This window comes from Mytilus trossulus, chromosome 6 (assembly GCF_036588685.1).
Source record: "Mytilus trossulus isolate FHL-02 chromosome 6, PNRI_Mtr1.1.1.hap1, whole genome shotgun sequence".
NCBI lineage: Eukaryota > Metazoa > Mollusca > Bivalvia > Mytilida > Mytilidae > Mytilus > Mytilus trossulus.
In genome coordinates this window covers 7,978,477-7,992,820 of record NC_086378.1, presented here as the reverse complement: position 1 = coordinate 7,992,820, position 14,344 = coordinate 7,978,477, and the positions used below count along the sequence as shown (strand labels likewise).

The 14,344-nt window shown below is 33.7% G+C and overlaps 1 protein-coding gene across 1 annotated transcript in view; it reads right to left on the bottom strand.

The window, feature by feature from the left end:
• LOC134720706 (pre-mRNA-splicing factor ATP-dependent RNA helicase PRP16-like) overlaps positions 1 to 14,344 on the bottom strand; it is an 81,375-nt gene that overhangs the window by 41,097 nt on the left and 25,934 nt on the right. The window contains exons 13-17 of the mRNA XM_063583156.1: positions 13,042 to 13,252; positions 12,602 to 12,664; positions 11,750 to 11,905; positions 5,070 to 5,170; positions 3,767 to 3,813 (exon numbers count right to left, since the gene is read on the bottom strand). Coding sequence (XP_063439226.1) covers positions 3,767 to 3,813; positions 5,070 to 5,170; positions 11,750 to 11,905; positions 12,602 to 12,664; positions 13,042 to 13,252 — 578 coding nt within the window. The remainder of the gene's footprint in view (positions 1 to 3,766; positions 3,814 to 5,069; positions 5,171 to 11,749; positions 11,906 to 12,601; positions 12,665 to 13,041; positions 13,253 to 14,344) is intronic.

The following is a 14,344-nucleotide window of genomic DNA, read 5'->3' as shown; positions in this document are numbered from 1 at the left end:
AACTGTCAGTATTTGCAGAGTATTTCCCCCATCGAGCTCCAGGCTCCCAAATGGAAATTTTGTAAGAGCAATTTTGTCGACTATTTAAAGAAAACAATTAATTCAACAATGGCTATAAGCGTGTTAATGCAAGAAGAAGCCAAAAACCACATTAGAATATATTTGAAGGGAATCCATGACAATCGCCCCATTAGCAAATAGCCCCACTTTTTCACTAACTCGCCCCACTTTAAAAAAAAACTGCCCCAACCTGGATTACCAAATCGCCCCACTTGTGAACTGTGATAAATCCTGTTAATATTACTCCTGCCAACTCGCCCCACCTAATAGAAAACGATAATATCTAGATAAATATATTATTAACCAGGAAGAATTTAGTAATGCCAACTCGCCCCACTTATGTAAAAAGATGTTATACCGTTGTATATACGTTAAATTCTGTTAATATTACTCCTGCCAACTGGTCCCACCTAATGGAAATCGGTGAAATCTAGATAAATATATTATTAACCAGGATGAATTTAGTAATGCCAACTCGCCCCACGTATGGAAAAAGATGTTATCCCATTGAATATAAGTTTAATTCCTTATGTTGCCTTATGATACAATTAACAGGTTTCTTTTCAATTGTTATGCAAATAACTAAGCTTCAAAACTTACATTTATTCTTCAACAATCAGTTTTTTTTTAGAATTATAATTTCAGTATATATCAATAATAGTAATTAAATTAATTTTCGGTTTGTTTGTATTCTGTGTAGATTAGTTTTCATTAAAGTGGTGCGAGTTTTTATTTTTAATTATTTATATATATATTAATCAAAAAATTACCGTTTTTTTATAAGTAGGGCGAGTTGGCAGGAGTAATATTAAACAGGGTTCTCGCTAAGGCAAGTCCATGAGTCCTGGACTCATCAAAATCTGTCTGGACTCACCATTGTCAAAACTGGTGAGTCCACAAATACATCAATATTGAAATATTTTGTATAAACTGAACACAGTTACCATGACTCACCGTGGCCAAAAATGACGAGTCCCTGGACTCGCCTTCAAAAATCCTTAGCGAGAATCCTGATTTAACATGATTTAACCAATTTCACATGTGGGGCGAGTTGGCAGGAGTAATATTTAACATGATTTAACCAATTTCACATGTGGGGCGATTTGATAAATCAGTTTGTGGTGTTTTTTTAAAAAGTGGGGCGATTAGCCAGTGGGGCGACTAGTCCTGCTTCCATTTAAAGGCCCCCTTGAAGGTTTTGTATGACTATATGAACCATTTTTCACGTAAAACCCCCATGTGCATTTTGAAAAGTTGGCAGATATGTTTCTAATTCCAGGCAAAATCTACCGGTATGAATGAAAAAGAAGTTTTCAATTAAGGCTCTGTGGCCATAACAGCTGTCTCATTAGCATTTCAACCACTTCCCATATTTGCAATTAAAACAACAGAAGAAAATTATTCAACGCAAAAACAAAACTTACTTGTAAATATGAAATTCTCTTAACGGTATTAGTTTTTCTCATTGTTTGAGATTGTACAGTAGTATATGCATTCCAATAACATGAACAATTGTAATTCAATTCTATATACCAAAGCAAAATGAACTGCACCACTTTCATTCACTAGTATGCATCTTTTGGCAAAATACAAGTTCTTAGATGACACAATTAATATAATATATATTTATTGATAAAAAAATAAAATTTAGTATACAACTCTTTAACAGGTATAAAAAAAAGCACAGCTGTGTCATAAATTGTGAAATCTGTGCTGAAAACATAGACATTGATGGTATTTGAGTAATTCCATATGTGAAGCTCAACATTAGCTCGTCAGTTGGTGGTGGACAGTTATAGTTCCTTTCTGCAGGCTAGGATGAATGACTTTTCAGGAAAACCAATTTCACAAATCAAAACTTTCCTCTAGATTTCTCCTACAATAATCATCCAGTTTAGTTCTTTTGTTTTAATTGGACACCATCCTGATTTTTAATTTTGCAAACCATTCAGTCTCTTGTTTGCAAATGGTGCATGAAAATAGGATGGGTATGGCAGTAGACAAGTCTCTTTAAAGTGGGTTTGTGCCCTGAAAAAAAGTTTAATTACTTAAGTTTAATTGAAACTTGTGCAACACATATACCTAAATAACTATATAACATAGAAGAGAGCATCATTCGTGTCAATGTTTTGTTCCTGTTTACATTGTCATTGATATTTTTTCAGAAAGCCTGAGGCATAGCTCATGAATTCCTGTCATTAGACATTACATCCTAAATTAACATAATTACTGCTAGAATAATTATCTGTATGATATACGTACACTATCATTGTACAGCCCAAGTCTTCAGTATATATAATTGTTGCATTCATTCACTCCTGTGTTCAGTCGTTCAAAAATATTTAAACATCAACAAATGAACTTTAATAAGGACAAGAAAACACTAGAAAAGATACCTACGCAGCAGTTAGTAATCATCAAAAATCTGATGGATAACTGGATACCATATAAGAAGAAGTACATACAACCCGTTTAAGTGTATTTGAAAGAGAAATAAATCTGGTTAAACGATGTAAAAAGGAGAAATATATCTGGTTATACGATGTATAAAGGAGGAAAAAATTGTAGATATTGCATGACAATGCGTTCTACATAATAGCACGTGGATATGTTTACATATTTAGACTTGACCCAGTATGACCCGTACCTTGTAGGTCACCGCCGTCGTTTAACTGTTTAAACACTTGACTACAGTCGTGTATAAGCTAGACAATAAAAAGCTTAAGCCTGTACTATTTGTGTGAAGTAAATGTGTTTGTTCTGTACATTTAAATTGTTTTACCTGATAACAAGGACGTATATCTATCCGTTTCCTTCTCAATTCACTTTGTCAAATTCTTCAAGCTTCTTCAAAACATACGTATTACTGCGCCCGGAAGTGAAAAAAAATATGAGAAATCCTCGTAAAATAATGCTATTTTCAATTTTGTTGAATCCATTTTGTTATATTATTATACAAAGATAAAAAAAAAGTTACAATTAATTATGAATTTGCATATCATTATACGGGACGTTTATGGACTATTTTTTAAGTCGGTCATTTTGGCAGGAAATCATGTACACATACACACGTAGATTGGCTGGTACCCGATTGTAATGTTACACATCAAATATATCAAATAGCTAATACCCGGAACGTAGTACAGGGAACCAGGATAATAAGTAGACAACATACATAACTAATACCGAAATTGAAAACGCTTTACGGTTTCTCGTTCATAAACCGAATTCCGCTTTGAATTATAGAAGATGCAATATTAATCATGTTCAGTCGACTTTTCATTGTTATATCAACGTCTGAACTAAATAAAGAATCTTTATATGTCAGATAACACTTGAAATTGACCCGACCTCTTTCCTCACGGAATATACAAATAATGATAGTTTGTAGTCAGGTTGACTGCTTATAATGCAAAATACACACTAATAGCAAGTTCTACAAAACGAACAATACACACTGATCGTTTCTTTAGTCCCCAATGTAAATGAAAGAAACAAAAACCATACCATACCATAAAAAGAAGAGGAGAAATTCGAACATTTCCGGATCTATTTCTGGCCAAGAGACCCCCAGCAAAGATTGAGTATGAAAAGATGCCTTTAAAAATGACAATTAATGAAAAATCTAATACTTTAATCATGAAAGGCCATTTTTCTCAATATCTTTTGATAACTTGTTACTTGGTCTGTTATTAAACTAACTTACCCTGGACCTGTTCTCCCAGCCCTTCCAGATCTCTGGTTAGCATTTGCCTGTAAAAGAAACCAAAATTCTAAAATACACAGAGCTACTAACATTACATTTTACTATACCATTAGATGAAAGGTGGTAATGGAAAGAGGAGAGTTTAATACTTGTATAGCTTAACTTTACTGAAAATCAAAAAATATGTGTGACATATGTTCATTCATAATAGTACTAAATCACCAGACTGACTCTATTAATCCATTGGTCCATTCATCTTTCAAGTTTTATCTAAAGAGATAGTTTTCTGTTCAATTTATGCAAATTGAAATATATATATATATAAAAGAAGATGTGGTATGATTGCCAATGAGACAACTATCAACAAAAGACCAAAATGACACAAACATTAACAACTACAGGTCACTGTACGGCCTTCAACAATGAGCAAAGCCCATACCGCATAGTCAGCTATAAAAGGCCTGGATAAGACAATATAAATCATTTAAAACGAGAAGATTAACGGCCTTAATTATGTAAAAAAATGAACGAAAAACAAATATGTAACACATAAACAAACGACAACCACTGAATTACAGGCTCCTGACTTGGGACATGCACATACATAAATAATGTGGCGGGGTTAAACATGTTAGCGGGATCCCAACCCTCCCCCTAACCTGGGACAGTGGTATTACAGTACAACATAAGAACGAACTATAAAAATCAGTTAAAAAGGGCTTAACTCATCAGATAGACAAAAAATATGTGCCTTTCAATGAACTTGTGAGGAAGACAGAAGAAAATTTTGGAAATTATATAAACATAGGTTAAAAATAGGTTAAAAAATGTGTTTCAATAATTAAAAAAAAGGTTGATAACTGTTGTTAGATTTCAGAGGACTAAAAACCCAGTTCTGGCACAAATGTTGTAAATCTATCTTGCTCTAAGATTCTTTTCAGGTATGATATTATCTTCAGTTTAACCTATAGATTTTATATCTTTTTTTCCTGCATTTGTAGCACAGATGAACGTATGAAGAAATATCAACAAAACCTAATGGTTTAAAAGTGAAATTGTCTCCCTTGCAGAATTGCCATAATATAAAATATAAATTCGAGAAGACATCTATTTGAGTAGTTTTGCCTTGGAACCAAATGCTATACAGATATAGTTCCTATGAGACAATAGTATCACAAATGTTGTTGATTTATCATGTTGTGTACCTATATTTCTTTAATTAGTAACTTTTTTTGGACAACTTTAATTGAAAGATAATAAATTTATTCATTTCAGATCTATGTTTTTAAGGTAAACTACCTACCTGACTAATTGGGAAAACTTGTAGAGAATCCATACCAATCTTTGGATTGAACACCTTCAGTTTACAGTATCCAGCATCAACAACAAAAAATATACCATCCACTGTAAAATAATATCAATGTTAACATCCAGCAGCATCAACAAAAATATACCATCCCAGTCAGGATTCTACTTCGTCAAAATTATCTCCCCATTACACCAGTTCATTTTCACAATCGTAGAAATCGAAGCCGTTGTAGGGATGACGTGCTGCCAATTTTGCTCTTGAAAACCAATAAATTTATCCACATAGCACCATATCAATCCTTATATGTCAGTTGTATTTTAAAAGACAAATGTATCTACTAGCTAATGAGCATCAGTTAATGATCTTGTCGGCATTGATTCAACTTAAAATTATTGTCTGATCTGTTGTCAGGTGGAATTTTTGAAAATTCTTAATCATTTAAAAAAAAGTCTAATTAAATATTTCGTGGAAGGACAGACTAAAAACTTTTCTACATCCAACATGATAAATACCCATGTTGTTGACTTGATATCTAATTGTTCTGCATTACAATATAATAGATAAATTGAAAACTTATGCAAATGGTATTTTTAAAATAAAACTTTTCTTAATCGCATATTGCCCAAACTGCAGGTCTTCAACAAAAACAATGTTACTATAAAATATAAGATAATCATCAAAAAGTACTGTGGATTCCTATATTTTCATGTGTATCAATTTAAGTGGATTGAAGGAAAATTTTATTTTTGTAGATATCTTATTTTGTGGTTTTGCCAAAGTCAGCAAAGTCTACATATAAGCCTATAGAAAATTTGTCCTTTGATGAACATCTTAATTTTAGGTTCATCTTTACCCACAAAAGTTGGGCCATTGTTTTTCAAACTTTTTAATGATTTGCTAATTATTGTTGATAGCCAAACAGTGACCAACAGTTGCTAACATTCATATAAATTTTCTGGGCAGAAAACTGCCTCATCTTCAATCATACCATTTCTCCTTATTTTTATAAAGATAGCAGTATACGAGGGTTGTCCGTAAAGTTTGAGGACAATCTCAATAAAAAAATAATTACCCGTCGGAAATAAAAAAAACATGTAACAATTTTCATGATTTACTGATTAAGTGTATAAAAAAAAATTTCAGTACCTGCTAGAATAATCATATTTTCACCAATTTAAAAATTATAAGCAACTCTCACCCGGACCACCAAAACAAATATTTCCGACGTTCTGACGTTCAACGACAACAACATTTTAACTTTTTTAACGAAGTCTCCTTTTTTTCAAATCTTTTTACCCAGTCATCAAATATTTTCTCAAACTGTTTTGTTTTCATTTTTTAGATTATGTTTATAACTTCATGTCTTAGTTCAGATAGATTGTCAAACCTTTGTCCACGGAGAAAAGATTTGATATGCGGGAATACAGCAAAATCCATTGGCACTTAGTGAGGGCTATAAAGAGGATGTTTTAGACATTTGAATCCAAGTAAATCAATTTCTAGACTAGTTTTTAAAGAAGTGTGGGCCGGTGCATTGTCTTGCTATGTTACTCAGACTATTTTGAGAACTTGTGTGTTTCTGTTGGCGTTTTTCCAATATCTACACAAAACTTGATAACTGCCCACTGCTCCACCTTTTCCGTAAACGTCAGTTTTTTCAGTGATACCTATCAGGATTCAATGCTTCAAATCGACATTTGGCTGCAATTTCGAAATTTTGACCATTCAAATTTATCAGGTGTAACGTCAAGACTATTGCTGACGTCACAATGCAAGTATCATGTATTTTTGGCTGATTTTGAAACTAAAAATAACAAAAATATGAAAACACCAGCCTGCATGTCATGTGATATTTTCGCCGTGCTCTGGATCCCTATTGCTAATATTTATATGAAGTAAGTGTTATTATTTCGCATTTAAAATTGGACAAATATTGATATAATTGAACAAGGATATAGTACAGGATTACAAATATATGCAAAAGGAATTCCCCTGAAATGCTATTTTTAAGCAGACTGTAGCTTATCCACAAACTTTACGGACTTCCCTTGTATATTTAATAGATGTTTTCAAAGGCATAAAATCATTTATTAATATGACAAAGTTTAATACCTGTTAATGATGTTTCTGCTATATTAGTAGCTACTATACACTTCCTCATACCACACTCTGACAAAGTTACCTGTTAATGATGTTTCTGCTATATTAGTAGCTACTATACACTTCCTCATACACACTCTGACAAATTACCTGTTAATGATGTTTCTGCTATATTAGTAGCTACTATACACTTCCTCATACCACACTCTGACAAAGTTACCTGTTAATGATGTCTCTGCTATATTAGTAGCTACTATACACTTCCTCATACCACCCTCTGACAAATTACCTGTTAAAGATGTTTCTGCTATATTAGTAGCTACTATACACTTCCTCATACCACACTCTGACAAATTACCTGTTAAAGATGTTTCTGCTATATTAGTAGCTACTATACACTTCCTCATACCACACTCTGACAAATTTACCTGTTAATGATGTTTCTGCTATATTAGTAGCTACTATACACTTCCTCATACACACTCTGACAAATTACCTGTTAATGATGTTTCTGCTATATTAGTAGCTACTATACACTTCCTCATACCACACTCTGACAAAGTTACCTGTTAATGATGTCTCTGCTATATTAGTAGCTACTATACACTTCCTCATACCACCCTCTGACAAAGTTACCTGTTAATGATGTCTCTGCTATATTAGTAGCTACTATACACTTCCTCATACCACCCTCTGACAAATTACCTGTTAATGATGTCTCTGCTATATTAGTAGCTACTATACACTTCCTCATACCACCCTCTGACAAATTACCTGTTAAAGATGTTTCTGCTATATTAGTAGCTACTATACACTTCCTCATACCACCCTCTGACAAATTACCTGTTAATGATGTCTCTGCTATATTAGTAGCTACTATACACTTCCTCATACCAACCTCTGACAAATAACCTGTTAAAGATGTTTCTGCTATATTAGTAGCTACTATACACTTCCTCATACCACCCTCTGACAAATTACCTGTTAAAGATGTTTCTGCTATATTAGTAGCTACTATACACTTCCTCATACCACCCTCTGACAAATTACCTGTTAAAGATGTTTCTGCTATATTAGTAGCTACTATACACTTCCTCATACCACCCTCTGACAAATTACCTGTTAAAGATGTTTCTGCTATATTAGTAGCTACTATACACTTCCTCATACCACCCTCTGACAAATTACCTGTTAAAGATGTTTCTGCTATATTAGTAGCTACTATACACTTCCTCATACCACACTCTGACAAATTTACCTGTTAATGATGTTTCTGCTATATTAGTAGCTACTATACACTTCCTCATACACACTCTGACAAATTACCTGTTAATGATGTTTCTGCTATATTAGTAGCTACTATACACTTCCTCATACCACACTCTGACAAAGTTACCTGTTAATGATGTCTCTGCTATATTAGTAGCTACTATACACTTCCTCATACCACCCTCTGACAAAGTTACCTGTTAATGATGTCTCTGCTATATTAGTAGCTACTATACACTTCCTCATACCACCCTCTGACAAATTACCTGTTAATGATGTCTCTGCTATATTAGTAGCTACTATACACTTCCTCATACCACCCTCTGACAAATTACCTGTTAAAGATGTTTCTGCTATATTAGTAGCTACTATACACTTCCTCATACCACCCTCTGACAAATTACCTGTTAATGATGTCTCTGCTATATTAGTAGCTACTATACACTTCCTCATACCAACCTCTGACAAATAACCTGTTAAAGATGTTTCTGCTATATTAGTAGCTACTATACACTTCCTCATACCACCCTCTGACAAATTACCTGTTAAAGATGTTTCTGCTATATTAGTAGCTACTATACACTTCCTCATACCACCCTCTGACAAATTACCTGTTAAAGATGTTTCTGCTATATTAGTAGCTACTATACACTTCCTCATACCACCCTCTGACAAATTACCTGTTAAAGATGTTTCTGCTATATTAGTAGCTACTATACACTTCCTCATACCACCCTCTGACAAATTACCTGTTAAAGATGTTTCTGCTATATTAGTAGCTACTATACACTTCCTCATACCACCCTCTGACAAATTACCTGTTAATGATGTTTCTGCTATATTAGTAGCTACTATACACTTCCTCATACCACCCTCTGACAAATTACCTGTTAATGATGTCTCTGCTATATTAGTAGCTACTATACACTTCCTCATACCACACTCTGACAAATTACCTGTTAATGATGTCTCTGCTATATTAGTAGCTACTATACACTTCCTCATACCAACCTCTGACAAATTACCTGTTAATGATGTCTCTGCTATATTAGTAGCTACTATACACTTCCTCATACCACCCTCTGACAAATTACCTGTTAATGATGTCTCTGCTATATTAGTAGCTACTATACACTTCCTCATACCAACCTCTGACAAATTACCTGTTAATGATGTCTCTGCTATATTAGTAGCTACTATACACTTCCTCATACCACCCTCTGACAAATTACCTGTTAAAGATGTTTCTGCTATATTAGTAGCTACTATACACTTCCTCATACCACCCTCTGACAAATTACCTGTTAATGATGTCTCTGCTATATTAGTAGCTACTATACACTTCCTCATACCACCCTCTGACAAATAACCTGTTAAAGATGTTTCTGCTATATTAGTAGCTACTATACACTTCCTCATACCACACTCTGACAAAGTTACCTGTTAAAGATGTTTCTGCTATATTAGTAGCTACTATACACTTCCTCATACCACACTCTGACAAAGTTACCTGTTAATGATGTCTCTGCTATATTAGTAGCTACTATACACTTCCTCATACCACACTCTGACAAAGTTACCTGTTAAAGATGTTTCTGCTATATTAGTAGCTACTATACACTTCCTCATACCAACCTCTGACAAATTACCTGTTAAAGATGTTTCTGCTATATTAGTAGCTACTATACACTTCCTCATACCACCCTCTGACAAATTACCTGTTAAAGATGTTTCTGCTATATTAGTAGCTACTATACACTTCCTCATACCACCCTCTGACAAATTACCTGTTAAAGATGTTTCTGCTATATTAGTAGCTACTATACACTTCCTCATACCAACCTCTGACAAATTACCTGTTAAAGATGTTTCTGCTATATTAGTAGCTACTATACACTTCCTCATACCACCCTCTGACAAATTACCTGTTAAAGATGTTTCTGCTATATTAGTAGCTACTATACACTTCCTCATACCAACCTCTGACAAATTACCTGTTAAAGATGTTTCTGCTATATTAGTAGCTACTATACACTTCCTCATACCACCCTCTGACAAATTACCTGTTAATGATGTTTCTGCTATATTAGTAGCTACTATACACTTCCTCATACCAACCTCTGACAAATTACCTGTTAAAGATGTTTCTGCTATATTAGTAGCTACTATACACTTCCTCATACCACCCTCTGACAAATTACCTGTTAAAGATGTTTCTGCTATATTAGTAGCTACTATACACTTCCTCATACCACCCTCTGACAAATTACCTGTTAAAGATGTTTCTGCTATATTAGTAGCTACTATACACTTCCTCATACCACCCTCTGACAAATTACCTGTTAATGATGTTTCTGCTATATTAGTAGCTACTATACACTTCCTCATACCACCCTCTGACAAATTACCTGTTAAAGATGTTTCTGCTATATTAGTAGCTACTATACACTTCCTCATACCACCCTCTGACAAATTACCTGTTAAAGATGTTTCTGCTATATTAGTAGCTACTATACACTTCCTCATACCACCCTCTGACAAATTACCTGTTAATGATGTTTCTGCTATATTAGTAGCTACTATACACTTCCTCATACCACCCTCTGACAAATTACCTGTTAATGATGTCTCTGCTATATTAGTAGCTACTATACACTTCCTCATACCACCCTCTGACAAATTACCTGTTAATGATGTTTCTGCTATATTAGTAGCTACTATACACTTCCTCATACCACCCTCTGACAAATTACCTGTTAAAGATGTTTCTGCTATATTAGTAGCTACTATACACTTCCTCATACCACCCTCTGACAAATTACCTGTTAAAGATGTTTCTGCTATATTAGTAGCTACTATACACTTCCTCATACCACCCTCTGACAAATTACCTGTTAATGATGTTTCTGCTATATTAGTAGCTACTATACACTTCCTCATACCACCCTCTGACAAATTACCTGTTAAAGATGTTTCTGCTATATTAGTAGCTACTATACACTTCCTCATACCAACCTCTGACAAATTACCTGTTAAAGATGTTTCTGCTATATTAGTAGCTACTATACACTTCCTCATACCACCCTCTGACAAATTACCTGTTAATGATGTCTCTGCTATATTAGTAGCTACTATACACTTCCTCATACCACCCTCTGACAAATAACCTGTTAAAGATGTTTCTGCTATATTAGTAGCTACTATACACTTCCTCATACCACACTCTGACAAATTACCTGTTAAAGATGTTTCTGCTATATTAGTAGCTACTATACACTTCCTCATACCAACCTCTGACAAATTACCTGTTAAAGATGTTTCTGCTATATTAGTAGCTACTATACACTTCCTCATACCACCCGGAGCTTTCTCAAATATCTTAGCTTGTAAGTCACTAGGTAACTGGGAATAAATAGGCAGGATTGCTAATGGTGGGGCATCATCTAGTTCTTCTAGTCTTTCTGTAAAATATAACAGATTATGTAAATTAAACATGCTGGAGGGCTATTGGTGTTCATATTTATTCTGCAGGTTAACCATGAAAATTAAGGTCTCCTTAGGACGACAGAAAACTGACCATATAAGAGATGTGACCTTTAAATTCAGGTTGAAACTGCATAGGTTTAACAGTAGGACAAGAAGAGAGTAATCGGCTGATAAAAAAGGTTTTCATTTAACACAGGTGACCTTTATAGCAGATTTGACTGTATTTAGATACGAATCACTTCTGGATATTTTTGTTTTGGTGTATTCTATTCTGTATACAACTTGATAAAATAAGAACATGATTGTATAAATGAATTCCAAAAACATAGAAAACTAATTTTTTGAGGAAGGGAAAATCATGATTGAGCAATATCTTACTTTTTATCTTATTTGAAAAAAAAATAAATAAAATGATAAATAATACATAGGTCCATTTTTTCCTTGCACAATCCCCCTTTTTTTTTCAATTATAAACTTATAGTGTTCCAGGGGTTGGAGTGGTGGAACCCTTTTTCAAATTTGTTGGATCTGCACCTGTTTATGTGAATTTATTTACAATCTACTTTAATAAGGGAAAACAATTGACAAAGGAACGAATTATGCAAAAACTTGAACAAAAGGTGATGTTGTGTAAATGATGAGTAGACCATAGCAGTACAGTTATTACTTACCTGCCAATATTTCACATGTGACTTCAATATCTTCCTGTCCTGGCATGAAAACCAATATATCACCTTTAACAGAAAGAATAGTCAATAAAATATGGAAACTGAACTTTTATCTTATTATTTCATTCTAATAATCTATCAAACCCAAAAGTTTGTTGTCTTCCTGATAGGGCTTTGAATTCATAAATCACTTCTATACTTGATTCTTAATTTGTAGCAAACGTATTTAGCAGAGATGGGTCCGATTACTTTCAATGTAATTGATTAAATTACAATTAGTTTGTCATGTGTACGATTAAATTACATTAATGATTACATCCATGCGGCTCTTGGGCTGATATTGAACCTAGGGCTGATAATACATGGGATATGAAAAATGCCATGTAATAATCTGATAATATCTTTTCACAAATATCAATGTGTTTGATAGGTTTGCTACTTACCATCTAGACCCATTAAATGTATCTGTAATGACTGTTTGACAGCAGCATCAACATAGTCCTCAACTGTGTTTCTACTGAAGAATATCTCTACTGGGAATGTCCGTCCTGGGATGATAAATTCTGGAACATTACCAAAGAATTTAGCAAACTTTGTGGAATCCATTGTGGCTGAAGTGACAATCAGTTTTAGATCAGTTCTCCGCGCAACCACCTGAAATGAAAAAAAAAATATTATGGTATAGTGAAAGTTACATAAAGAGTAGCAACATTAACCTACCGATTACATAATTCCAACAAAGTGGACAACATAAAAATTTATACATAAAGTCTGAAGACAAAGCTTTGCTATAACTCACCATTTAAACCAAAACCATACATACCGTAACCAATTTTATGGAAACATGTCTATTTAATTTGGAATAGAAGCCTCATTGGCAGATTAGTTCATTTAGAGAAATTACTTGCTGGTCAACACTGAGGTTGTGAGTCCCAACCCTGCTCTTGGCAAGTTTCCCTTGTTTCTAATATTAAATAAATAATATTGCTTGTTTTTCTGACATAGGTCTTGGTTCACTCCAAGTATACCAGCTTCTTCAATCAATAAAAACTTGCAACCATGAACTTGCCAATAATACTGAATGTGGCCTTAAATGCCACTAATCATTTAATCAATTTGAAATGTATTAAACGTCTGGAACTGTAAACAATAAACTCATTACTGTATTGTAAGGTGTAACAGCTGGATAAAGGATCTGCATACATTTGATAATGAGAATTATTTTTTGTGAATGCCAATTTATATAGGAAAAGATTCTTGTATTACTTGACCTAAAACTTTTCATACATATTTCATATGATGAATAAAGTGTATAACATGCACTTCCTTGGTTGTAACACAAAATATATGCAAAAGAATATAGCTTTCTGAATAGGGGTACCAGACAGGATTGTTTACCATGGATACAGTTAAGGGTGAACAGTAATTCATGTTATTATACCTTACATATATATTCTTAATAATTCTATTGGGTGAAACGTTATCACCTGACATGGAATAATTCACTTGTTTTTCATTCAATTGCAAGCAAGGACAAATAACCTTAAAAATTTATTATTCACTGGCGAATAACCTTTTAAGCTTGTTGATTCTACTTGAGTTATCTTCCATGAAATTGACGTCACAAACGTAAATAAACAAAATGGCAGCTTTGAAGTTACACTGGAAGCCCATTGAGAGATGAGAAAATAATGCTCTTGGCATGCAGAGAGTACCAGCATCTGAGGATATATCTTATATAAACAG